This window comes from Theropithecus gelada, chromosome 3 (assembly GCF_003255815.1).
Source record: "Theropithecus gelada isolate Dixy chromosome 3, Tgel_1.0, whole genome shotgun sequence".
In the NCBI taxonomy this organism is placed as follows: domain Eukaryota; kingdom Metazoa; phylum Chordata; class Mammalia; order Primates; family Cercopithecidae; genus Theropithecus; species Theropithecus gelada.
This window is the reverse complement of record NC_037670.1, coordinates 174,609,734-174,635,001: the sequence shown is the minus strand read 5'-3', so window position 1 is coordinate 174,635,001 and position 25,268 is coordinate 174,609,734. Positions and strand designations below refer to the sequence as shown.

At 41.8% G+C, this 25,268-nt stretch overlaps 1 protein-coding gene across 2 annotated transcripts; it reads right to left on the bottom strand.

Moving 5' to 3' along the window:
• Positions 1-13,963: 13,963 nt before the first annotated feature.
• On the bottom strand, positions 13,964-20,450 carry GIMAP4 (GTPase, IMAP family member 4). 2 transcript variants are annotated; one of them, XM_025379015.1, is made up of 4 exons: positions 20,290-20,325; positions 17,733-17,835; positions 16,117-16,118; positions 13,964-15,788 (listed from the first exon to the last, which is right to left on the bottom strand). In XM_025379015.1, the coding sequence occupies exons 2-4, from the start codon at positions 17,819-17,821 to the stop codon at positions 14,857-14,859; spliced, it is 1,023 nt and encodes a 340-aa protein (XP_025234800.1). In that variant the 5' UTR covers positions 17,822-17,835; positions 20,290-20,325; the 3' UTR covers positions 13,964-14,856. The 2 variants fall into 2 exon arrangements, with proteins under 2 accessions (XP_025234800.1, XP_025234801.1); XM_025379016.1 differs by lacking the exon at positions 16,117-16,118 and having other exon boundaries at positions 17,764-17,835; positions 20,290-20,450.
• Between the last annotated feature and the right edge of the window lie 4,818 nt (positions 20,451-25,268).

The window sequence follows — 25,268 nt, the reverse complement described above, 5'->3', positions numbered from 1 at the left end:
GTGCCCCTCTAGGACAAAGCTTCCAGAGTAAGGAACAGGCAGCAATCTTTGCTGTTCTGCAGCCTCAGCTGGTGATACCCAGGCAAACAGGGTCTGGGGTGGATCTCCAAAAAACTCCAGCAGACCTGCAGCAGAGGGACCTGACTGTTAGAAAACTAACAAACAGAAAATAATAGCATCAACATCAACAAAAAGGAAGTTCACACAGAAACCCCATTCAAAGGTCACCAACATGAAAGACTGAAGGTAGATAAACCAACGATGAGGAAAAGCCAGCGCAAAAAGACTGAAAGTTCCAAAAACCAGAATGCCACATCTCCTCCAAAGGATCACAACTCCTCACCAGCAAGGGAAGAAAACTGGACAGAGAATGAGTTTAGCAAATTGACAGAGGTAGGCTTCAGAAGGTGGGTAATAACAAACTCCTCTGAGCTAAAAAAGCATGTTCTAACCCAATGCAAGAAAGCTAAGAACTTGAAAGAGGTTCGAGAAATTGCTAACTAATCAGTTTAGAGAGGAACATAAACGACCTAATGAAGCTGAAAAACACAGTACGAGAACTTCGTGAAGCACACACAAGTATCAATAGCCAAATGGATCAAGTCGAACAAAGGATATCACAGATTGAAGATCAACTTAATGAAATAAAGCATGAAGACAAGATTAGAGAAAAAAGTATGACAAGAAAGGAACAAACCTCCAAGAAATATGGAACTATGTGAAAAGATATTTGATTGGAGTACCTGAAAGTGATGGGGAGAAGGGAACCAAGTTGAAAAACATTTTTCAGGATATTATCCAGGAGAACTTCCCCAACCTAGCAAGACAGGCCAACATTCAAATTCAAGAAATACAGAAAACACCACAAAGATATTTCTCGAGAAGAGCAATCCCAAGACATATAATTGTCAGATTCAACAAGGTTGATGAAGGAAAAAATGTTAGGGGCAGCCAGAGAGAAAGGTCAGGTTACCCACAAAGGGAAGCTCATCAGACTAACAGTGTATATCTCTGAAGAAACCAAACGAGGCAGAAGAGAGTGGTGGTGGGGGCGTTTCAATATTCAACATTCTGAAATAAAAGAAATTTCAACCCAGAATTTTATACCGAGCCAAACGAAGCTTCATAAGTGAAGGAGAAATAAAATCCTTTACATACAAGCAAATGCTGAGAGATTTTGTCACCACCAGGCCTGCCTTACAAGAGCACCTGAAGGAAGCACTAAATATGGAATGGAACAACCGGTACCAGCCACTGCAAAAACATACCAAATTGTAAAGACCATTGACACTATGAAGAAACTGCATCAACTAACGGGCAAAATAACCAGCTAGCATCATAATGACAGGATCCACTTTACATAACAACATTAACCTTAAATGTAAATGGGCTAAATGCCCCCAATTAAAAGACACAGACTGGCAAATTGGATGTAGAGTCAAGACCCAACAGTGTCTCACGCCTTTAATCCCAGTACTTTGGGAGGCTGAGGTGGGTGGATCCATGAGGTCAGGAGATGGAGACCATCCTGGCTAAGACAGTGAAACTCCGTCTCTACTAAAAATACAAAAAATTAGCCGGGCGTGGTGGCGGGCGCCTGTAGTCCCAGCTACTTGGGAGGCTGAGGCAGGAGAATGACATGAACCCGGGAGGCGGAGCTTGCAGTGAGCCGAGATCGCGCCACTGCACTCCAGCCTGGGCGACTGAGTGAGACTGTCTCAAAAAAAAAAAAAAAAAAAAAAAAAAAACCCAACAGTGTGCTGCTGTATTCAGGAGACCCATCTTAGGTGCAAAGACAGACATAGGCTCAAAATAAATGGAAGGAGGAATATTTACCAAGCAAATAGAGAGAAAAAATATCAGGGGTTGTAATCCTAGTCTCTGATAAAACAGACTTTAAACCAACAAAGATAAGAAAAAGAAAAAGAAGAGCATTATATAAACGTAAAGAGATCAATGCAACAAGAAGAGCTAAACATATATGCACCCAATACAGGAGCACCCAAATTCATAAAGTTCTTAGAGACCTATGAAGAGGCTTAGACTCCCACACCATAGTAGTGGTAGACATTAACACCTCACTGTCAGTATTAGACAGATCAACATGAGAGATAATTAACAACAATATTGAGGACTTGAACTTAGCTCTGGACAAAGCAGATCCAGTAGACATCTAAAGAACTCTCCATCCAAATCAACAGAATATACATTCTTCTCAGTACCACATTGCACTTATTCTAAAATTGACCACATAATTGGAAGTAAAACACTCCTCAGCAAATGCACAAGAAGGGAAGTAGTAACAGTTTCTAGGACCACAGTGCAATCAAATTAGAATTCAGGATTCAGAAACTCACTCAAAATTGCACAAGTACGTGGAAAGTGAACAACCTGCTCCTGAATGATTACTGGGTAAATAACGAAATTAAGGCAGAAATAACGAAGTTCTTTGAAACCAATGAGAACAAAGACACAATGTATCAGAATCTCTGGGACACAGCTAAAGCAGTGTTTAGAGGAAAACTTATAGCACTAAATGCCCACAGGAACAAAAGGGAAATATCTAAAATCAACACCATGATATCACAATTAAAAGGACTAAAGAAGCAAGAGCAAGCAAATTCAAAAGCTAGCACAAGACAACAAATAAGATCAGACTAGAACTGAAAGAGGTAGAGACATGAAAAAACCCTTAAAAAATTAAATGAATCTGGGAGCTGGATTTTTTTAAAAACAAGATTAACAAAATAGATTTACCACTAGCCAAATTAATAAAGGAGAAAAGAGAGAAGAATGAAATAGACACAATAAAAAATGATAAAGGGGATATTACCACTGATTCCACAGAAATACAAACTACCATCACAGAATGCTATAAACACCTCTATGCAAATAAACTAGAAAATCTAGAAGAAAAGGATAAATTCCTGGAGACATACACCCTCCAAGACTAAACCAGGACGAAGTCAAATCCCTGAATAGACCAATAAAAAGTTCCGAAATTGAGGCAGTAATCAATAGCGTACCAACCAAAAATAGCCCAGAACCAGACAGATTCACAGCCAAATTCTACCAGCGGTACAAAGAGGAGCTAGTACCATTACTTCTCAAATTATTCCAAACAGTAGAAAAAGAGGGACTCCTTCCTAACTCATTTTATAAGGCCAGCTTCATCCTAATACCAAAACCTGGCAGAGACACAACAACAACAAAAAGAAACTTTCAGGCCAATATCCCTGATGAACATCGATGTGAAAATCCTCAATAAAATACTGGCAAACCAAATCCAGCACCACATCAAAAAGCTTATCCACTGCCATCAAGTCGACTTTATCCCTGGGATGCAGGGCTGGTTCCACATGTGCAAATCAATAAACATAATCCATCACATAAACAGAACCAACGACAAAAACCACATGACTATCTCAATAGATGCAGAAAAGACATTAGATAAAATTCCACACCTCTTCATGCTAAAAACTCTCAATAAACTTGGTACTGATGGAATATATCTCAAAATAATAAGAGCAACTTATGACAAACCCACTGCCAATATCATACTGAATAGGCAGAAGCTGGAAGCATTCCCTTTGAAAACCAGCACAAGACAAACATGCCCTCTCTCACCACTCCTATTCAACATAGTATTGGAAGTTCTGGCCAGGGCAATCAGGCAAGAGAAAGAAAAAAAGAGTATTCAAAAATAGGAAGAGAGGAAGTCAAATTGTCTCTGTTTGCAGATGACATGATTGTGTATTTAGAAAACCCCATTCTTGGCCCACAATCTCCTAAAGCTGATAAGCAACTTCAGCAAAGTCTCAGGTTACAAAATCACTGTGCAAAAATAACAAGTATTCCTATACACCAATAATAGACAGAGAGCCAAATCATGAGTGAACTCCCATTCACAATTGCTACAGAGAGAAAAAATACCTAAGAGTACAACTTACAAGGGATGTGGAGGACCTCTTCAAGGAGAACTACAAACTACTGCTCAAGGAAATAAGAGAGGATACAAACAAATGGAAACACTTTCCATACTCATGGATAGAAAGAATCAATATCATGAAAATGGCCATACTGCCTAAAGTATTTTATAGATTCAATGCTATCCCCATAAAGCTACTATTGACTTTCTTCACAGAATTAGAAAAAACTACTTTAAATTTCATATAGAACCAAAAAAGAGCCGATATAGCCAAGACAATCCTAAGCAAAAAGAACAAAGCTGGAGCATCATGCTACCTGACTTCAAACTATACTACAAGTTTACAGTAACTAAAACACCACGATACTGATACCAAAACAGATATATAGACCAATGGAATAGAACAGAGGCCTCAGAGATAATGCCACACAACTACAATCATCTGATCTTTGACAAACCTGACAAAATCAAGCAATGGGAAAACGATTCCCTATTTAATAAATGGTGCTGGGAAAACTGACTAGCCATATGCAGAAAATAGAAACTGGACACCTTCCTTACACCTTATACAAAAATTAACTCAACATGGATTAAATACTTAAACATAAAACCTAAAACCATAAAAACCCTAGAAGAAAACCTAGGCAATACCATTCAGGACATAGACATGGGCAAAGGCTTCATGACTAAAACACCAAAGGCAACGGCAACGAAAGCCAAAATTGACAAATGGGATATAATTAAACTAAAGAGCTTTTGCACAGCAAAAGAAACTACCATCAGAGTGAACAGGCAACCTACAGAATGGGAGAAAATTTTTGCAATCTATCCATCTGACAAAGGGCTAATATCCAGAATCTACAAGGAACTTAAACAAATTTATGAGAAAAAAACCAGACAACCCCATCAAAAAGTGGGCAGACAATATCCACAGACACTTATCAAAAGAAGACATTTATGCGGCCAAAAAACATATAAAAAAAGCTCATCATCACTGCTCAGTAGAGAAATGCAAATGAAATCCACAATGAGACACCATCTCATACTAGTTAGAAGGGACATCACTAAAAAGTCAGCAAACAACAGATGCTGGAGAGGATGTGGAAAAATAGGAACACTTTTTAAATACATATATTTTTTATTAGTATACTTTAAGTTCTAGGGTATATGTGCACAATGTGCAGGTTTGTTGCATATGTATACATGTGCCATGTTGCTTTGCTGCACCCGTCAACTCATCATTTACATTAGGTATTTCTCCTAATGCCATCCCTCCCCCAGCTCCCCAGCCCCAACGGGCCCCAGTGTGTGATGTTCCCCTTCCTGTGTCCAAGTGATCTCATTGTTGAATTCCCACCTGTGAGTGAGAACGTGCGGTGTTTGGTTTTCTATCCTTGTGATAGTTTGCTGAGAATGATGGTTTCCAGCTTCATCCATGTCCCTGCAAAGGACATGAACTCATGCTATTTTATGGCTGCATATTATTCCATGGTGTATATGGGCCACATTTTCTTAATCCAGTCTATCATTGATGGACATTTGGGTTGGTTCCAAGTCTTTGCTATTGTGAATAGTGCTGCAATAAACATACACATGCATGTGTATTTATAGTAGAATAATTTATAATCCTTTGGGTATATATGCAGTAATGGGATCGCTGGGTCAAATGGTAATTCTAGTTCTAGATCCTTGAGGAATCACCACACTGTCTTCCACAATGGTTGAACTAATTTATACCCATCAATGATAGACTGGATAAAGAAAATGTGGCACATACATAACATGGAATACTATGCAGCCATAAAAGAGGATGAGCTCATGTCCTTTGTAGGGACAAGGAAGAAGCTGGAAACCATAATTCTCAGCAAACTAACACAGGAACAGCAAACCAAACACTGCCTGTTCTCACTAATAAGTGAGAGTTGAACAATGAGAACACATGGACACAGGGAGGGGAACGTCACACACTGGGCCCTGTCAAGGGGTAGGGGGCTAGGGGAGGGACAGCATTAGGAGAAATACCTCATGCTGGGTTGAGACGGGTTGATGGGTGTAGCAAACCACCATGGCACATGTATACCTATGTAACAAACCTGTATGTTCTGCACATGTGTCCCATAACTTAAAGTGCAATTTTTAAAGAAAGAATAAAATATTGGAAAGCAACATAGAGTTACAAAAAACGGACAAAAAGTAAAGGTGTTTAGATCCTCAAAATGAGGAACTACACGTGGCCACAGCCACATTAGAAAGACTGTTACTCTGAAAGCACTCCCCAGACCAAGGCTCAAGCGATGAGTAGAACTCTGGTATCTAATAAATCTATTACCTGAGCCAACATCTGGAGCTGCAAAACTCAGGATACATATTTGACTGCTTTATTTTTCTGCATTCCTCTCTGGCTCTTTTCCCCTAGAAGAGGATGTGGGTTTCCATATCTTATTACCTAGACTTCTGTATAAAATGTTATTGTCTAGTAACCTGGAAACCTGGGCCTTGACGTGGAAATTGGAGAAATGATAAAATGCAGACAATCCATTCTGAAGAAAGTACTCAGGCTAACATGGATGAAAAAAAATTCTATTAATATTTTTGAATGTTGGAAGCTGATTGTTTCTGCAGGTTTTTCTCTGTATGCCTATGAAGCGAATATCGCATTCTCGAAAAACCTCAAGCACTAGCATGCATTTAAGCTTGTTAAAATACGAAGTTTCTGAGGAAGTAGGTGTAGAGTGGAACCTGGGAATTGGCATTCCTAACACTTAATGTTCAAGGCATTTCCCCTATTTCCAACATTATTAGTAAATGACAAGGTGCCAAAGGCCCTTCTCCCCTGCAGGATTCTGAAGAACATAGAACACACAAGGAACTCAATCAAATCAGGCAAAATACCATCTTTTTACCAGAAGGATACGACTTTCTAATAAAGATGGAGTGGAGACCAGAGCTGGGACCAGAGCTCAAAGTGTCTTAATCCTCCTACTGGGACAGAAGGGAGCTATTCCCCATCCTGGGCCACCTGACAACCACAGAGTGACAGCCCCAGAAGAGAAAACCAACAGAATCAGACCCAGGCAGAGCTGCCAGAAGGAGACCTTCATTGGTGCCTGTAGAGTGGAAAGAGAAAGCAAAAGTGAAGGTCATGTCTGGTCACCACAGGACAAAGGGGAAAGAACAGTCTGCTTCCTGTTTTTGGCAAGTTAAAACAATAGTAGGAAGTGGTCCAGTGGGAGCCAGGCTCTCTAACATCCTGGAATTGATCAGTCATCTGCAGTCCTGAGAAGATGACAATTTATTAAGCAACTCCACAGTTGCTTCCTCCTGGGCGTAGAGGGATAAACAGTTTCTCTTTCCAAGCCAGAGAGAGGAGAGTGAGCTTGGTATAGAAACGCCCAGTGCTGCCTTTGGTACCTTCTCCTGTAACTCTAAATGTCTAGGAAAGCTGCTGAAGCTTATACAATGCTGATCACTGTTATGATGGTGGAAACCAGGCAGACAACTGAACTTCAGGTGAATGAACTTCAAGTGCATGAAATGGAGTAAGACAGAGGACAGGGGCACATGCAGGAGGAAGTAGGGGAAGGATGAAGAAGTGAGTGCAGAAAGCTCCCTGTAGGAGGGAGTTTGGATTCTGTGTGCTGTGGAAATGCAGCTTGAGCCGAGTTTTACCAATCTCCAAGGGCAAGGGTGATGTGCAGCTGCCAAATGGGTGAAAAATATTTAATGAGTGCTTCATGCACTCCAGGACTTTGGAATCCAATGGTGAACCAGGAAGTGTTCATCAGCCATAACTGTAGGAGACAGACTGCATGTAGTCAAAATACAAGATCAAAACTACTTTATCCTGGGTATACCCAGCATCAATGAGCATAAGTGTCTTGAATGGGCTAGGAAACGTTTCCCACAAAAAGGTCAGATAGATGATGAATGCTGCTATATGAATGCTTCAGCTGTGCCAAATCATCTTGTGGCTGACTGCCATGGTTATTACTTGAGACTGTCACTATGACAGTTACTACTGTTACTACTCGAGACCGTCATTACAAGACTGAATGGAGGGACGAACATAGAAACGAAAACTTAAGACAAAAGAATCTGTTTTAAAGGAAGGGGAACTGGGGAAGAAGAAAAGGGCTCCCTGCTTCTAGTGAGCAAAGGCAGCCCCTGAGCTTCTACCACCCTTCGTATTTATTGGGTAGAATGACCAGGGAGCAGAAGGTCACAGTTGGTCAGCTGCTTAATTGTTCACAAGTTCACATTATTACTAACAGGCTTCAGATGTACCTAATCACAAGAAACACTGCACTTGGGCGTCACTGCCCTCAGTATCCCTTCTGGGTGGAAGACGCAGTTTGTTGGTCTGCCAACATTCTGCATTTGAGAAACAGTTTGCTGCCTACTCATATAGCCTCTAGTGGTATACTGAATTGACCACGACCCTCAATCTTTTGGCCTCCAACATTTCTCCCTTTTTGTTTTTGAATTAATTGAATAGGGCAATTGCAAAACGTGCAGCCTTCAATTGCCGGTTGGTGGTTCATTCCATCTTCACATTCAGATTCAACTGGCTCATGACTCGCACTGGGGGAACCAGGCCTGTGGCTGGGATCCATGGGTCCCTCCAGTCTCCTGTTCCATGGTCCTACCCACCTTGAGGGCACCCACACGGTTTGTTCATTTTCTGTGAAAACACAAGCATACCCTCGTCCCCACGTTAGTAAATCTAGCAAAACAGAAGCAAAAAGCTTTTGCGGCTATAGCTGGGAGGCATGCCATTGCTGAAGCGTCGGGGCCACAAGCTGTAACTCAACTTCTGCCTCCTTAATTAATTACCACGGGGTAAAACTTTCCATTGATAATGAGAGGCAGGCTCTTTCTGATTAACAGAAGGCACAGAGAAAGCAAATCGAGGTTTATCCTTATCCAGTCTCTCGTTCCATCACCACCCAAAGACAGCAGCCCAGGGAGCTGTGTACGAGGGTGAACATGAGAAACATGAAAAGGAGCAGCATGAGAGTGAACAGCTTGTTGAAGTCCCAGAAACAAGTTAAACGGCCCTGGTTCAAACGCCTCTGACGTATCTCCCCCTTTCCAAGATGACTCTTAATCCTAAGGGTTGCAGAGGGATAAAGATCTGTCTTCAGGCTGTAACTTCTTCAGGCTGAATAGGGGTGATGATATTCCTGCCGAACTATTAGTGTCTCTGTTTCTGCTTCAGAAGACAGTAGAGGTGTTTCTACTACTGCAAGCGGTGGTACAGGCCAATTCTCATCCTCCCTCTCCTGCCCTCCACCCCCAATGGGTTCAGGGGGAAGGACAAAAGACTTCTCTAAACCTTGAGACACAAAACACGATTGCCCATCCAGTCTGAGACAGGAGAGAATCTCAGCACTCTGTTGAACACTTTGAGCTGTTCCTACTCCCAACTAGGGATGAAGAAGATAGTTTTAGGGGCCAAGATAGGGGCCAATTATTTTTAGATATTACTGACACACTGACACATCAGCTCCTGTATCCATAAGCCCATAAAACTTCTTTCCTTTGATTTGCACTCTACAGGTGGGTCTATTAGATGCCATGGGTTGTGATAAATAAGTCTCTCTCCTAGTTGCACTTCCAAATCCCTGACCTCACTTCTTCTTATGTAGAGAGGGGTACAATTTACAGGAAATAAGCAACAGTTGAGCAATATATCCTCCCAGTTCAAAAACCCAAAGATCTTGTGACATTACCACTGCTTGAATTTCTCCCTCACAATCCGAATCAACAACTCCTGGGCCTGTAAGTTAAGACAGCTTTTGCCCAAAATTAATCCCATGTTTCCTGTTGGCAAAGGTCCCCAAATGCCAATGGGAATCTTAATGAGTCTGTTTCTTCCAATTAACGTAAGCTGTTCTCTAACTGGGAGATCTAATCCTGAGCTTCCCGGTGTTCCTGGGGAGAGGGAATCAATGTGCCTCTGGGAACCCATCCCTGAAACGGAGCTGTGGCCTGGACAGGGAATGCCCTCATTTTTTGAGGTGCCTGGGTCCAGGCCCCCTTCTCGCTTCCCGACAGGGGGCTGCCATTTTGATGAAACTTTGAGTGGCATTGATTAGCCCAATGATTCCCTTTATTGCAACGAGGGCCACGTTCTGGCATTTTTTCTCTTAAGAGTGGAACTGTGTTACAAGATCCCTTTTGCCCAGAGGTCTGGCAGTGTTCTTTTTTGAAACATCCAATTTTTCTACACTTATAACACTTTCCCATGTTAGGGCTTGACCCTTGGCTTCTTTTAGATCTGTCAGCTACCAAATTAGCCAATGCCTGAGTCAATACTGCAGAGCAATGAAGCTCAGTTCCCACATTCTGACAATCTCCAAGAAAACCTCCCAAGTCCTCTGCACATCTCACAAGTGCCAATGCGGGTTTACAATCCAAGAAAACCAAAGCTAAAGTTAGCCTTTCTGTAGCCACAAAAGAAGACGGTATAAGCCAATTTTCATTCTCCCTCTCCTGTTCACTACTTTCGATAGGTGCTGTAGGTGGAGCAAAAAATTCTCTCAAACTCTGAAATAACAAAAAGATAGTACATACCAAGCTCCAAACAAAAGAGAAAAGAAATAGCCAAATTCTTCCCCATGTTACCCTGATTCAAAAACGTACCATTTATTGTACCTCTAGGGCTCTGACAAGTTCCTTTTTAAAGCCCTGACCTTGTGTTGCTGCGGGCAGACTTGTAACAGGGTTTCTCGTTCGTCTGGTTTTTATTTTTTCTGAGCTTTAGTTTTTTCTGTTCCAGCAGACCTTCCTCATTCAAGTTCCTTTAGGACCCTATCTGTCTCAGCAACTTTTGCTAGTCTTTGCTAGTTTTTATCCCTATCTTTCCCTACCTATCTCTATTTGTCTCTATTTGTCCCTATTTGTCTCTATTTCTATTTATCTCTATCCCTACTTATCTCTATTTATCCCTGCAGGCCTCTTCAGATCACTTCAAGTCTCTTTTTGTCCCTGTTTGTCCCTATTCGGGTGCCACTTGTGGCTGACTGCCATGGTTATTACTTGAGACTGTCACTATGACAGTCACTATTGTTACTATTTGAGACCATCAGTACAAGACTGAATGAAGGGACAAATGTAGAAATGAAAACTTAAAACAAAAAGAAACTGTTTTAAATAAAGGGGAACTGGAGAAAAAGAATAGCTCTCCCTCCTTCTAGTGAGCAAAAGCAGCCCCTGAGCTTCTAATGCCCTTCATATTTATTGGGTAGAATGACCAGGGAGCAGGAGGTAACAACTGGTCAGCTGCTTAATTGATCACAGGTTCATATGATTACGAACAAGCTTCAGATGTACCAAATCACAAGAAACATTGCGCTTGGGGCGTGACTGCCCTCAATATCCTTTCTGGGTGGAATATGCAGTTTGTCAGTCTGCCAACATTCTGCATTTATGAGAAACAGTTTGCTGCCTACTCATATAGCCCAAGTGGTATACGGAATTGATCATGACCCTCAATCTTTCGGCCTCCAACATTATCTGTTGTTTCTGAATCATGGAGGAGCCTAGAATGATATTTCTCATCACCTCTTACACTGTGTGGTCCAAGTGAGAGTCAATCAAGGTGATACACTCACATGAAATTTAGATGGTGGACAAGGAAGAAGGACCACCCTCTGGCAGCAACAGCAGGGAGACAATGAGCAGACCTAGCTGCATGTCACAGCAAATGAGCACCTGGAAACCACCCAGCTCTGTGCATTAGCAAGCTTCCAAGAACTCTGCATTCCCAGCCCTCCAAGGGGTGGGCCAGCCTCTAATTTCCTGGATTTGAAAATATATCCTACTTATACCTACATATGCTTCAGTTTTCCTGATCAAATGTTCTGTATAAGTGGAGGAAGATGAAATCCTTTTTGGGAGCAATCAGGGCAAAATCATGCTGGGTTCCAAAAGTGGAACAGAGCATGGTCCAGTAATCCTGGGTCATGAAACATGAAAATGAGACTGCTTACAAGGGATTTGTGTCAAATATCTAGCTAGAATTCTTACTTGACAAGTGTAGATGATTTTCAAACATCTATACCATGAATTCATATATTGTCCTGAATTTACAACACCTCACATAAATTTGGAATTATTTTAAGACAAAACATTCCCCAGGGCATATAAGTACTAAAAACTCTTAACCTTTCACAATGTGGTTGTGTTGTTGAAGGTGTGCTCACAATCCATCTCTTCAGAGCCCTTACAGTGAGGCAGCCAGAAAGGACCCATGCAGGGGAATTCCTTGCTGGTCTCTTTTGCCTTGTCCTCTCAGTGGCTGGGGACCAGGCAAGTAGCTACCAGCTGAGTTGATAGTGAACTCAAAGTGTTTCATTCAAAATGATGCCTCAGTGGAAGATCTTTCATGTTGTGCAAACATTTAAATATCCAGTCTTCTCCCCAATTTTCCCACAAAAGCTTTCATAACTGAAATAGTATTTTCTCTTACCACCTCTCCAAATAAAAATGTGGACAAACATAAACGGAGAGAAATTTTATAGCTTTAGAGACTTACGTTAGTAAAAGAAAAAAAAAAAGAGTTCTAAAATCAAATATCTGAGCTCTCCATCTTAAGAAGAGGAAAAGCAGAGCAATGATACTGCTGTAACCCAGAACCTTACTTGTTTAATTGGGAAACACTGGAGGCATTGCCAAGAATAAGGCAAGTATGTTTGTATCTCCACTACTGCTCAACATTATAATGGAGTTATTGGCCAATGCAATCAAACAAAAGAAACCAATTAGATGCACAAGAATAAGTAAAGAAAGGCAAAATATGGAACATCCATATGATAAAATATTACTCAGAAAAAAAAAAAGAACAGGCAACTCAGATGATTCTCGAAAGCATTATGCTGCGATGAATGAACTCAATCTCAAAAGGGACTTCTTTTTGTCATCTCTAGATTCTCAGTGTCTGCTCTAGAACCAACCATGAGATATAAGGAGTCAATGAGTGTTAACGAGTGCATGAGTAGGTATGAACTCTCAAAACTCTTGAGAGAAGGAAACATGTCTCACTCTCCTCTTGTATTAATCACAATGCATAGTATTTGCCAAGGACCTCTGTCTGCCTTCTCTCCTGGGAGGCAAACAGGCAACACTCTTCTTACAGTTTTTCACTCGGGCTTCTCATCTGCTCGCTGCTTCTTAAGTCAAAACCTTTTTCTTTGCCTCATCTGCAGCATTAACCTGAATGCAAGGGTAAGGATAATTGCGTGTGTGTTACACTGAAAATAACCACTGCAGTTAAAGACTTTTTCCTATTAAACCTGAATGTACTTTCTCTTGGGAGGTATGTGTGAGTTTTTGTTCAAATATTTGCTTACAGACGGTTGTAATACAATAAGTGAGAGACAGAAGCTGTCTTACTCTGAGTGATTATTTCTAAAGGAATCACACATTTCATTGTGTAGTACTTCTCTTATCTTTGAGCCTTTGCTAACTTTTATTAAATGTACAGTCTAAACTTATTTGTGCTTTGGGGAAATAAGGAAGAAATGTATATCCTATTTTGGACAAAATGATTTAGGGCATGGAGAAGCCAATTTCAAGATGGAGAAACATGGAAAGTTGGCATAAGTCACATGTGACCTCTAGGACATACTGGTAGAACATGAAAACATGCTTTTGGAATTTCTAGAAATTATTAGGTGAGGAGAGCCCAGTAGAAAAGTAGAAAAGGAATAGGAACTCCAACTATTGCTATCTCTATATTAAAGGGAATTTTTGCATCAACAAAACTACACAGGTCTCAGAAACCTTGGTTACACATAATTTCCATCAGCACACAATGAAAATCCAAGGAGGTTGTAGTCTTTGGCTGATAAATGGGTTGAGATTGTGGCTCAAATCTTCTAGGGAAAGGGGGAAGGGGAGATGTCATGAGGGTAGACAAAGTCTAGCTCCAAAATCATCTTGAACTTTTACCATAAAGCAAAATTCATCCCTGTATTATTAGAAGTAGCGGCAGTATTTTCCAAGACAAAACAGGTTCCAATTCTGCACAAATATGAGATAATTGAAAAGTTTTATTATAAACACAATAAGCAAAAAGTTCAATGCAGTGGGGGCAGAAGTGTGTGGATAACCTGCCAAACAATTAGTATTCAAAGTGTTGAGTGAGGGAGGTGAGGTTCAACTATCTTTCTCAAGAAAAGGAGAGAACCGGGTATTCATCAAATTGGTTAAATTGAGGTTGGTCAAAGAGTTTCTACAGATACACCTGAATATACTAAACATTGCTGTATTATCTGTTGAATTGCTGTCTTTCACTCTTTCAGCATTTGGGGATCATTATTTAGTTGAATTCGTAGAGATCGATTTTCCAGACACATCTGTTCTTTAATGAGCAAATGATAAGAAACAATTTGACTCCTTATATGACAATGGAATTAAATAATTGACACTCATCTAGAAATAATTCTACAATCATCTCCATCTCTAAGATTACCTACTGCAAACAAATAATTGATCTTTCTTTCTAACAAACCACATGGGTAAGATGATCACTGTGACTCTGAACGCAAGAGTAAGTGAGTGGAAGCTACAAAGGGAGATTATCTGCTAATATAGAAAGAATCTAGAAGAAAATATTTTATTAGAGGTAACATGATATAGCTTGGAGTCATCTTCTTTGGTCTCTTGCATACATTTTCTCTGCGTGACTAAGGAAGAATTCACAAGGTAGTAAGCACCAATACTTTCTGCTTTGGAGTTTCACAAATTGAAAATTTGTCCCTCTCTTGTTAAGTCAATCAAATATCTACTAATGGTCAATGGTGGTCCTTAGTTATGAGCACCTGAGAGACAGAAACTAGAGCACTCTGACTATGCTAAATGAGTAAGTATGGGGCAAGGTTGCTAGAGAATATACAGAAAATACAAAGAGATTTTCATTAAGTTTAGTCTTCCGCGAACAGCTGTAAGAAAATAGAGGAAGCAATCTCTAATGCTCTCATGATAAATTCAAGTATCCTATCCTGACTCTCCACTTCCATTCTTGCCCCTTGCTGCCTTACAGCACAGAGAGCCTCCTGTTCTGCTAGTTTTTTCTCCATTTGCGCCTTTCTCTTTTCCTGCTCCAGCTTATCTTCCAGCTTTCTGATTTTCTCTTCATACTCCTCTCTTATCCGTGCTTTCTCTCTCTCCAGCTCCACTCTATAGTGTTCTTGTATTGCTTGTGTTTGCTTCTGGATCTCCTCCTCGGCCCTTTGGTACATCCTATTAGTGTAGCAGCCTCCCTTGTTCTCCCTCACCACGCGCTGGATCAGGGCCAGCAACTGTGCCCTCTGGGCCTCCTGCTCAGCGCCTGTTGCCCTGTTGTTGAATGCACAGTAGCGGTCACCAAAAATGTCCATCAACTCTTGAACGTCTCTTGGAGCTTCCCCTAAGTAGTCATGCAAATTGGTGCCATCTAAGTCATCTCTCCGGGTGAATACGAGAATCATGAATCTTCTAGCCCTCTCTCCAAACATTTTCAGGATCTTCTGTGTGGCCTTGTGCTCTTCCTTAGTGTAACGGCCCAATGGGACCACCAGAAGCAGAGCGTGAGGCCCTGGGGAGGTCAGGAGAATGCAGCGAGCAATCTCCTTGGATGTGTCAGCATTGTGCACCTCTGTGTCGAAAATGCCTGGTGTGTCAACCACGACAAGTTCTGTTTCCTTCCATGAGCTGCTGCGTTTCTCACACTCCTTGGTAATGGATTTTGCTGCAATGCCAGAATGAAACACTTTCTGGTCAAGGATGCTGTTTCCTGTTGCACTTTTTCCTGCTCCGGTTTTACCCACTAACACAATTCTCAATTGGGAATCTCTGGGCTCTTGCCTTCCAGGCCCTGGGATATCAAGAAAAAAAACAACAAAAAAAAAAACAAAAAAAAGCCATGCTGTTAGAATCTACCTCTAATAGATTCCCCTGCAGGGTCTGCACCCCCAGTGCCCTTCTCTGTTACTGGCTGTGGGGGCTTCTTCTGATGTTACTGCCAATAATAGCTGTTTTGTTTCTTTATTTTTTCTTTTTTTTCTTTCTGAGACAGAGTTTCACTCTTGTTGCCCAGGCTGAAGTGCAGTGGCATGATCTTAGCTCACTGCAACCTCTGCCTCCTGGGTTCAAGTGATTCTCCTGCCTCGGCCTCCCAAGTAGCTGGGATTACAGGCATGCACCACTACACCCAGATAATTTTTGTATTTTTAGTAGAGATGGGGTTTCGTCATGTTGCTCAGGCTGGTCTCAAACTGCTGACCTCAGGTGATCCACCCGCCTCAGCCTCCCAAAGTGCTGGGATTACAGGCATGAGCCACTGTGCCTGGCCAGCTATTCGTTTCTAATGAGGTAGTGCAGGGAGTAACCCAAGATTTGACTTTAGGGTATCTGTAGTGGAGATTTATTTTCCCAATTTATATTCAAAATGAAGCATTTCTTCTTCCCCTTAAGAAGCCAGGGAAGTGGGTTATACAACCTGTCATTATTCTTAAAACACAGTTTCCCACGTTTGATAACCAGAATCCCGGGATGAAAGAAGCATATTTCCGAAAGTGATACGACTGAGAACACGGGATACAGGAAGGCTAAGATTATCTAAGGAAAGATGTGGGCTGGTGTTCACATTTTTATTTAGTTAGCATCACAGTGGAAGGCTTTGTCCTAAGGATAACCTGAGAGCATTGGTTGGCCATAGGGAAGGAAGTAGGAGAATCATGGGAGGCAAAATGACAAAGCACCAAAGGCCAGCTCCAACACTGCAACAGTTAGTCAGTGTTGACAGCATATGGGTGACAATCCATGGAGGAGATTGTAAATGTAGCCACAATCTATTCCCATCCCTGGATGCATGCCTCTGGGGTGCAGATTTGCAGTTCCTCCCATCAAGATGCTATCTGTCTCTTCAACTGTTGGATCTGGGTGGGCCTTATGACTTGCTCTGGACAGTAGGACAGTAGAAAGCCTAGTGCAAGCAGAGACCCCAAAAGTGCTTATGCACTGTGGCTTGCCTTTTCTTTTTGCTCTTCCTGCAACTGCCTTATAAGGAAGCCTGGACTAGCCTTCTTGATGATGACAACAAAGCCAAGTTATCCCTGTTACCCTTGCTGTCTGAGAGCCTGCTAACTACCAGACATGTCCACAAGGCTATCCAAGACCATTCAGGCACTAGCTCACCCCAGATGCATGAGCAAGAGCCAAGCTGGCGCAGGCCCAAGAATGGCACAGTGAACCCACAGAATTAAGAACCAACTAAATGGCTGATGTTTTAAGCTATGAAACTTTGGGATAGTTTATTAAACCAGCAAAATTTCAACTGATTTAGTCAATTTCTATGGATAAGGAAGAAAATGGAGGGTCATGTGATACACCGAATGAGCCAGCCAGTTTAATTTGTTGGTTCTAGTGAGACCACCAGGAGCTGGGAAATTAGGGACCAGGGTGAGGGATCAATTACTCCCGCATTCTTCATTCCCAATCCTCCTCCAGGCTGAAGAAAGGGGCATAAAATAATCAGAGAGGCTACAACCAGCTATTCTGGTATGTCCATGATGTAGGAAGCAAGAGGTAAGAAACTGTACCAAGCCCTGGGTCAATCAGAGGATATTTAATCTCTCTTCTACTTAGCTGCTACAGCCACACCATGGGCAGAAAGTGCAGAGGGTCAAGAGAGATGAAAGAGCAGGTCAAATGAAGAGAAAATGAGAAAGGAGGTCGGAAATATTTTTCTCCTGCTCAAATGGGGACTGGGTGGCAAGGCAGGAGAAACCCCACTCCTATTCCCCCCCACATCCTTCACCCCTGCTGGGGAGCATTGACTGCCCTCTCACCATAACTGGCCCCTGGTGTGCTGGGGTTGAAGCTCACACTGCCGAATTGGGCTGCCATTGTCGCTTGAACTCCTGTAAATCGAGAAACATAACCAGGTCATTTTAGGGAAATGGAAGCAACTAGAATCCCTGACTGCCTGTAGTCAACAACTTTCTTTTTGCCATGAGCTTGCCACGTTGATTTCTCCTGCTCCATTTCCCAAAAGTCTCCTCAACCCTCTCTTTTTAAGTTTCATTTTCAGATTGTTCCTTTTTCTTTACACAAACATAAATGCTTCCAGTGCTTCCTCAGCACTGGTTCTGGCCCCTTCCCCCCTCTACCTAGAGATTCATGGCTTGGATGCCTTTATATGAGGTCTGTAGCCTACAACCTCCTCAGAGTTCCAAACTTTTATATCTCACTCAGCTTATAAAAGTTTCAAATTTTGCATCTCACTCCATTTGGCTATTTCATGGGCATCTCAAACAGAACCTGGCCCAAATTAAGCCCTGACCTCCACATCCTGTCTGCCTCCCTGGCTGTCCCCTCAGCAGATGGCACCACCATCTAGCCCCATGGCTCCTGCAGAACCTTGGGGTCATCCACAACTCTTTTATCCTCTCTCTCTCATTAGCCCATCACCAAATCCTATTGATTTTACTTCCAAAAAACTCAAAATCTCCCATTTCTCTCCATCTTTGTGCTAATACAACTTACTGTCAATTGTATGCAACTTAACAGGCTTTTAATTGATCATCTTCCCTTAAATCCCTTTTCTACACTACCACCAGATATTATTTTAAAACTAAAATTTGACATTTTTTCTTGTTTAAATTTCCTAGTGGCTTCCTATTGGTTTCAAAAATAACTTGAGTCCTCAAAAATAACTTAAGCCCTGTGTGATCAGCTGTCTCCTCTCTCCAATGTGTGAGCCACACTACCCTCAATGTCCTGGAAATCTTCTAGGTTCCTTCCACCTTCAAGGCCTTTGCACTATCATTCTCTCTCTCTGGAGCACTCACCCTCCAACGTAGTGCTCAGCTTGTTCCTGCTCAACCCGCAGGCCTTGGCTCTATAGAGAGTCTTCCCCAACACCACTGTCTACCAGCAACACCCTCTGGTATGATCCACTGCACCCCAGGGGGTTCTTACAGAATATGTATTACTTTAGGAAGTTAATTGTTTGATTTTTTTTTTAACTGTCTTCTCTTATACTATAAGCTTTGTGATGGGAAGACTACATATGTGTTGTATTTCTCATTATTCCCTGGGGACAAGCACAATAATGGGCAAAGAATGGTTCTCAATCATTATTTGTTAAATAAATAAATGGATAATCTCCCTGCTTCTTGCCTCTGATTCATCACTATGTCCAGCCCACATCTGATCTGTGAAAATGACAATCCTTTCCTTTATTAATTAATATGTAGTGTTATAGAAACATGGCATTAATTTTAAAATTTCATTGCTACCTACAAACATTTTGCAATGGAGAAAGATATTTGAAGAACTCTTATTGGAGCAGATTTTGACCAAAACAGGCAGAAAATGGTAGTTGTTAAAGACAGAGTCACCTCATAGGAAGTCAACAAATATGAAACACAGTGAAAAGCCAGACATTTCTTTTGAAAGAATGACTATTTCTTTATCTTTCAAGAACAGGGTATAGGAAAGAGCTTCTTGTAAACAAAGAAGATAAATCAAAGAATTTTTAAAAACCAACTTTAGTGGCTGGTTTTAGGAGAGAGGATAGGACACCAGCAACAAGAAAACAATACTGTGACATTCTGGATTTTTGTGACATTCTCTGGGTGTTTCTTCAAATCATCCTTCTAGTACGTGGGCTCTTTAATGTGCTCTGCTGTTCCTAACTCAGAGGCAAAGCCAGGAGACTGTGCTTCTGTAGATGCTGACCTTAGGTGGCTGAGTTCTCTCTCTGCCTAAGGAAAAAGCACCCATCAGAACCCAGCTTCTCCTGAACTGCAGAGAGTCACACCAGGTGGCATCTCCCTCCTCCTACCACTAAAGGGGAGCTCAACGCCCAGTAAACCCAGGACTGTCCCTGAGGAGGCAGTTCCCCTAACGGGCATCTCTGAGCATACAGTTAAGCCTGTAACAAGACCTCCGACTGTAGAGCCTCCAATCCTGACCTCGGTGCAGTCTTTGTGGGGCCACATACAGAGCTGTGCGCCTTACACATCCCAATGTTCTTCTTCCCACCAGCTCCCCTAGAGCTAATTCTGTTCGCTCACCTAACTTTATCCCTGGAAGAATCAAAGTTTCTATATACATTCCACAACCAGTGAAAGGAAACATTTATTTGTAAAACAAGTATCCTCTGAGCAGCAACCCCTGAAAGAGGCATTAATTTGTAGGGCTCAGCCTTCAAAACAGATTACAACCTAAAATTAGCAAAGACAGGAAACAGGAACCAATAAGAATACAGTCTGAAAACGTGTTTACCAGACGATTTAAGATACAGGTCCCTCCTCACCAAAATCGCACATTTGTCCCGACCCCCACCACACACACCCCTGTTCCCTTACCTGGAAAATCAGGGTCCTGCACCCCTCTCTGATTTTGCACACAATACTAAGCCAGGATGTTGAGAAAGAGGAAAAGAGAGGAAGTAAGGGGAGGAGCTGTCCAGATTTACTTGTGCAAGGGACCTGCCCACCTGATCATCCAGCAGCACTAATAGAACTTTCTACAGGGAGGGGATTGCTCTGTGCTGTCCACGGTGGTGACCCTTAGCCCCATGTGACTACCGAGCACTTGAAATGTGATGAGTGTGATTGCAGTTCTGAATTTTAAATTTTATTTTGTTTCAATTTATTTAAAGTTAAACAGCTACTCCATTGTCAGAATTCTAAAAGGCAAAGTCAGGCAGAAAAACTTGCACCAGGCATTTTCTCCAGAAAGAAAGGAGGAATATTCAGTTTGGTATGCCTGGTGGCTACCATACTGAACCTTGCAAAGGCTCTGAAGTGAGACGAAAAACATGAGTCATGCTGTGACATTCTGGAAGAAACTGCTAGGCCAAAACCAGAGAGTCACCAGTTATTCTGAAAGACCCCTGAGCCCCTGAACCCCTGCTCAGCACAACAGGCTTCCCAGCTGAGTCCCCATACCTCTTTCTCCCAGTGCTTCAGGTATGTCCTCTGAGTCCACAGTGTGTCCTGTATTTCCAGGGTATGTCCACGAGTCATGTGCTAGAAGCAAAAGAGAGTAAATGACCTTCATTGGACTGACTAGGATGGGCCCAAATTTGCCTCCTGAGATGGTCCTGGAACCATTGAAATAGTCTAAACACTGACGTCTGACACTACTTACCACTAAAATGGAAACTTTGAGAATATTGTAATGGGGTCCCAGCTCACCGTTATAACCAATTATTTTTCCATTATAGAAGGGGTCTCAATTTACCATTATACTCTACAGCTGAGACCTTATTTAGAATTGCACAGCACTTCAGTAATCATAAAATTGCTAATAATTCTAAAGAGAACTGTAAGAGAAAAGATATATATTTCTTTGAGGATAGAATGTGGTTGGCCTTGGGTATACAAGCACAGGATGGCTACCCTAAAACACAGGACAGGGCAATGGAATATATTTTGTACCAACAGTAAGAATAATTGTACAACACTGTCCTCAGTGCCAAGTATTACAATTACCACCTCAAGGAACTGGTGTTACCCCTAGAGGGTTGGCACCTAACAAAATCTGACAAACTGATGTTACCCACATTCCTACATTTGGTAAACTTTCTTATGTTCAAGTGTTGATACATTTTCAAAATTCATATGGGCTACCCACCAAACTGGTTAAGCTACAGCACATATAAAAAGACATTTGCTTTCTTGTTTTGCTGTTATGGGCATTCCACAGAAACTTAAAACAGACAATGGGCCAGGCTACTGCAGTGAATCTTTACAAACATTCTTACAACAATGGGGTGCGCGACATAGTACTGATATACCCTATAATTCTCAAGGACAGGCCATTGTTGAACTTGCAAATAGAACTTTAAAAACTCAATTACAGAAACAAAAGGCAAAGAGGGGGAATACTCCACTCCCCATATGCAGCTACAACTGGCTGTTATTACTTTAAATTTTTTGAACTTGTCCATAGATCAGGTTACAACTGCAGCAGAGCAGCATCTAACAGGGCAAAAAATAAATCCCCATGAAGGAAAACTCGTGTGGTGAAAAGATGTCAGAACAAAGACCTGGGAAGAGGAGAGAATCATCACATGGGGTAGAGGGTTTGCTTGTATTTCACCAGGAGAAAATCAGCTTCCTGTGTGGGTGCCTACAAGACATCTTAAGCTGTGCCGTGAGTCAGAATCCAAGGAAGAGGAGAAGACCTCAGAACTTCTCTGCACCCCTAATTCACCTGATGGCTCAAATGAAGATATCTGCCAAGCAGAAGGTGACCAGCAAGATTCACCAGGCAACTCCGCCTACCTGGCGGCAGATCAAGAAATTGACCCAGCCTGCAGAAGAGGACCTGAAGTCTCAGGACAAGCCACAGACCTCCTGCAATCTGTTAGTAACTATGATGGCAGTAATTATCCTGGTGGTGAGTCTCCCCGTAGCTGAGGCTGATCAAAATTATACTTATTGGGCTTACATTCCATTCCCTCCATTGATTAGACCTGTGACTTGACTGGACTCCCCACTTGAGGTTTATGTTAATGATAGTGTTTGGATGCCTGGAACAACTGATAACCAAGGCCCTACTCATCCAGAGGAGGAAGGTATGTTAATAAATGTGTCCATTGGTTATTGCTTTCCTCCTATATGTCTGGGGCCTGCAGCAGGATGTTTAGATTATGACAAACAAAGCTGGAGGGTTTATGTCCCTGCACATAATGGATCAGAGACCTCTGTTCATATAGTTAGTGTAATTTTCAATCTAAAACAAAAGTCGTATCCTCAGGAAATTCCTATCATACAGCTAATAGTCTTACTAATCAATTTAGGCCAAGAAAGAAAAAATGCCCAGAACAATTGACAGTATGTTCTAAGGAAGCTGAGGTGCTAACTTGGGAAGACTGCATTGCAAATAGTGCTGTAGTACTGCAAAATAACTCCTATGGAATCATTATTGACTGGACCCCTAAGGAGCAATTTGCAGTAAATTGTGCTGGACAGCACAAGGGATGTCAAGAGTGCAGCTTGCCAATTGAGTATTCTGAAAAAGCACCTACCCAAAAGTATAGAATAGAAGCCGACTTTCCTATCTTCTGGGAAGGCAGTGATATGGCTCCTCCACTCCCTAAAATGATTGATCCAAGAGTGGCTCAGAACAACCAGAACCGTAGAAATTAATGATGGTTCAAACCCCAACACGGATTCAAAAAGGAAAATATAAAACAGAAACCCATAGTAAAAAACTTCAATTTGTTGTAGCTTTGACCTCTAATCAGATGCCCCATTACAGGGTTGTGTTAAACCTCTTATGTTGGCAGTAGGACAAATCAATATTTTACCTGATTTTCAAACTATATCCTGTCTTGGCTGTCATTTTTTCACTTGCATTGATTCTACATTTGATAAGAATAATAGTATCTAGCTTGTCAGAGTCCGAGAGGGAGTTTGGATACCTGTTTCCCTTAATAGACCTTAAGAAGCTTCCCCTTCCATTTGTATTGTCACTGAAATACTAAGGAGAATGCTTACTTGAACAAGAAGATTTATTTTCACTTGTATTGCAGTCATTATGGGTATTATAGCTGTAATAGCCACAGAAGCATCCACAGGTGTTGCTTTACATTATTCTGTTCAAACTGCTGATTATGTTAACCAGTGGCAAACAAATTCTTCCAAGCTTTGGAATACCCAGAAACAAATTGATCAAAAATTAGCTAATCAGATTAACGATCTCCATCAAACAGTACCGTGAAGAGGGGATTGAATTATGAACTTGGAACACAGAATACAAATATAGTGTGATTGGAATACTTCTGATTTTTGTATTACTCCTCAATCTTATAATGCCTCTGTGCATCATTGGGAAAAGGTTAAATGCCATCTAGAAGGAAGAGAGGAAAATCTAACATTGGATATAATAAAATTAAAGGAACAAGTTTTTGAGGCCACTTAACTCTCTTATCTGGTGCTGATGCCCTTAATGGAGCTGTTGATGGGCTCTCTGACCTGAATCCTCTGAAATGGATTAAAACCATTGGAGAATCAACTGCTACAAACTTTGCTTTAATTTGTGTTTGTCTATGCTGTTTATTTTTACTCTACAGGTGCAAAAGATGCCTCGGGAGAGAAGCCAGACACCACAAGCAAGCCATGATAGCAATGGCAGTTATTAATAAAAAGAAAGGGGGGTAGCAAGTGCTGGTGGAAGCGTTTATGGGGTGCCAGTTTAGCCAGTCACCCCTGTGTAGGACACCTATGGAACACCATAGGGGGCCCCTGAGGAGAAACACCTCCTTAGTGCCATTGTGTCCCCAGGCCAGTGAGCATGGCTGAAAAACTCCCTTGAAGCAGTGCAATGTGACCAGACATGCTGGCTCTTTGTAAAACCAACTCCCACCAGCTGCAGCCCAATAAGTTAAAGATTATCTCAGTAGTTAGACATATGCTTTTAGCTTAAAGGAAATTCACATAACTGCCACTACTGTAGATCTTTCACTACTGAATGACACACATCCCCCTCCTCCACCATTTCACCCTGTACCATCCCCTTCTTAGGTCAAAAGATTGTACTCAATACATTGGCAGGCAGCCAGAGCCCTGGGCCTTTTGCAGCCTTCACTCCAGCAGCTGGCCCCCTAGACTTGCTTTAAATCTTAGCTTGTCTTTTCTCATTCCTTTGTAGTCATCAGACTTTGGGTAGCCACTGGTAGTGTTGAGGCTGGACCCCAACAAAAGGGATGATAACAGACTGTAATAATGCAGTTTTGAGGACAGAGATGCAGATGGACATCTCTGAAGAGCATGGAGTGTACAGATATGTGTACCTCATATTAACACTCATTAAAGGTAATTCAGAAAAGAAGGATATTAATTAATATACCCAATTCTGTGCATGTCAGTCAGCCTCTTCTCCCAACCACACCTGTCCTTGCTTAATAGGCTCATCACATGGTGGTAGGGATGGGGACTATGCATGAATGCAGGAATTTTGACTCCCAGTCTCCGAGGCCAAGCAGGCTACAGCCACTGTTAAGTGACCAAACTAATAAGAGCTAAGACCAACACTGAGCCTTTGATCCAACACCATATCCGAGGGAGATCAGTTGGCCAAATGGTGGCGTCTCCCATGTCTATGGTGGAAAGCACAGAACCAATGTGTGATATCAGAGTGGATCTTCCCACTATTGATCCTAATGAGCCATGTGAAATTGTGGCTTCCCTTACCCACAACTTTGGGTTCTGTTGGCCTCAGTTCCCAGGAAAAGAATGCTTCTCTCATGAACACAATGTTTCCCCAACTGTTGGGGGAACCCGCCCCCAATATTTCAATGTAGCTTCTTTCTATTTTCCTTAAGTGTCAGCCA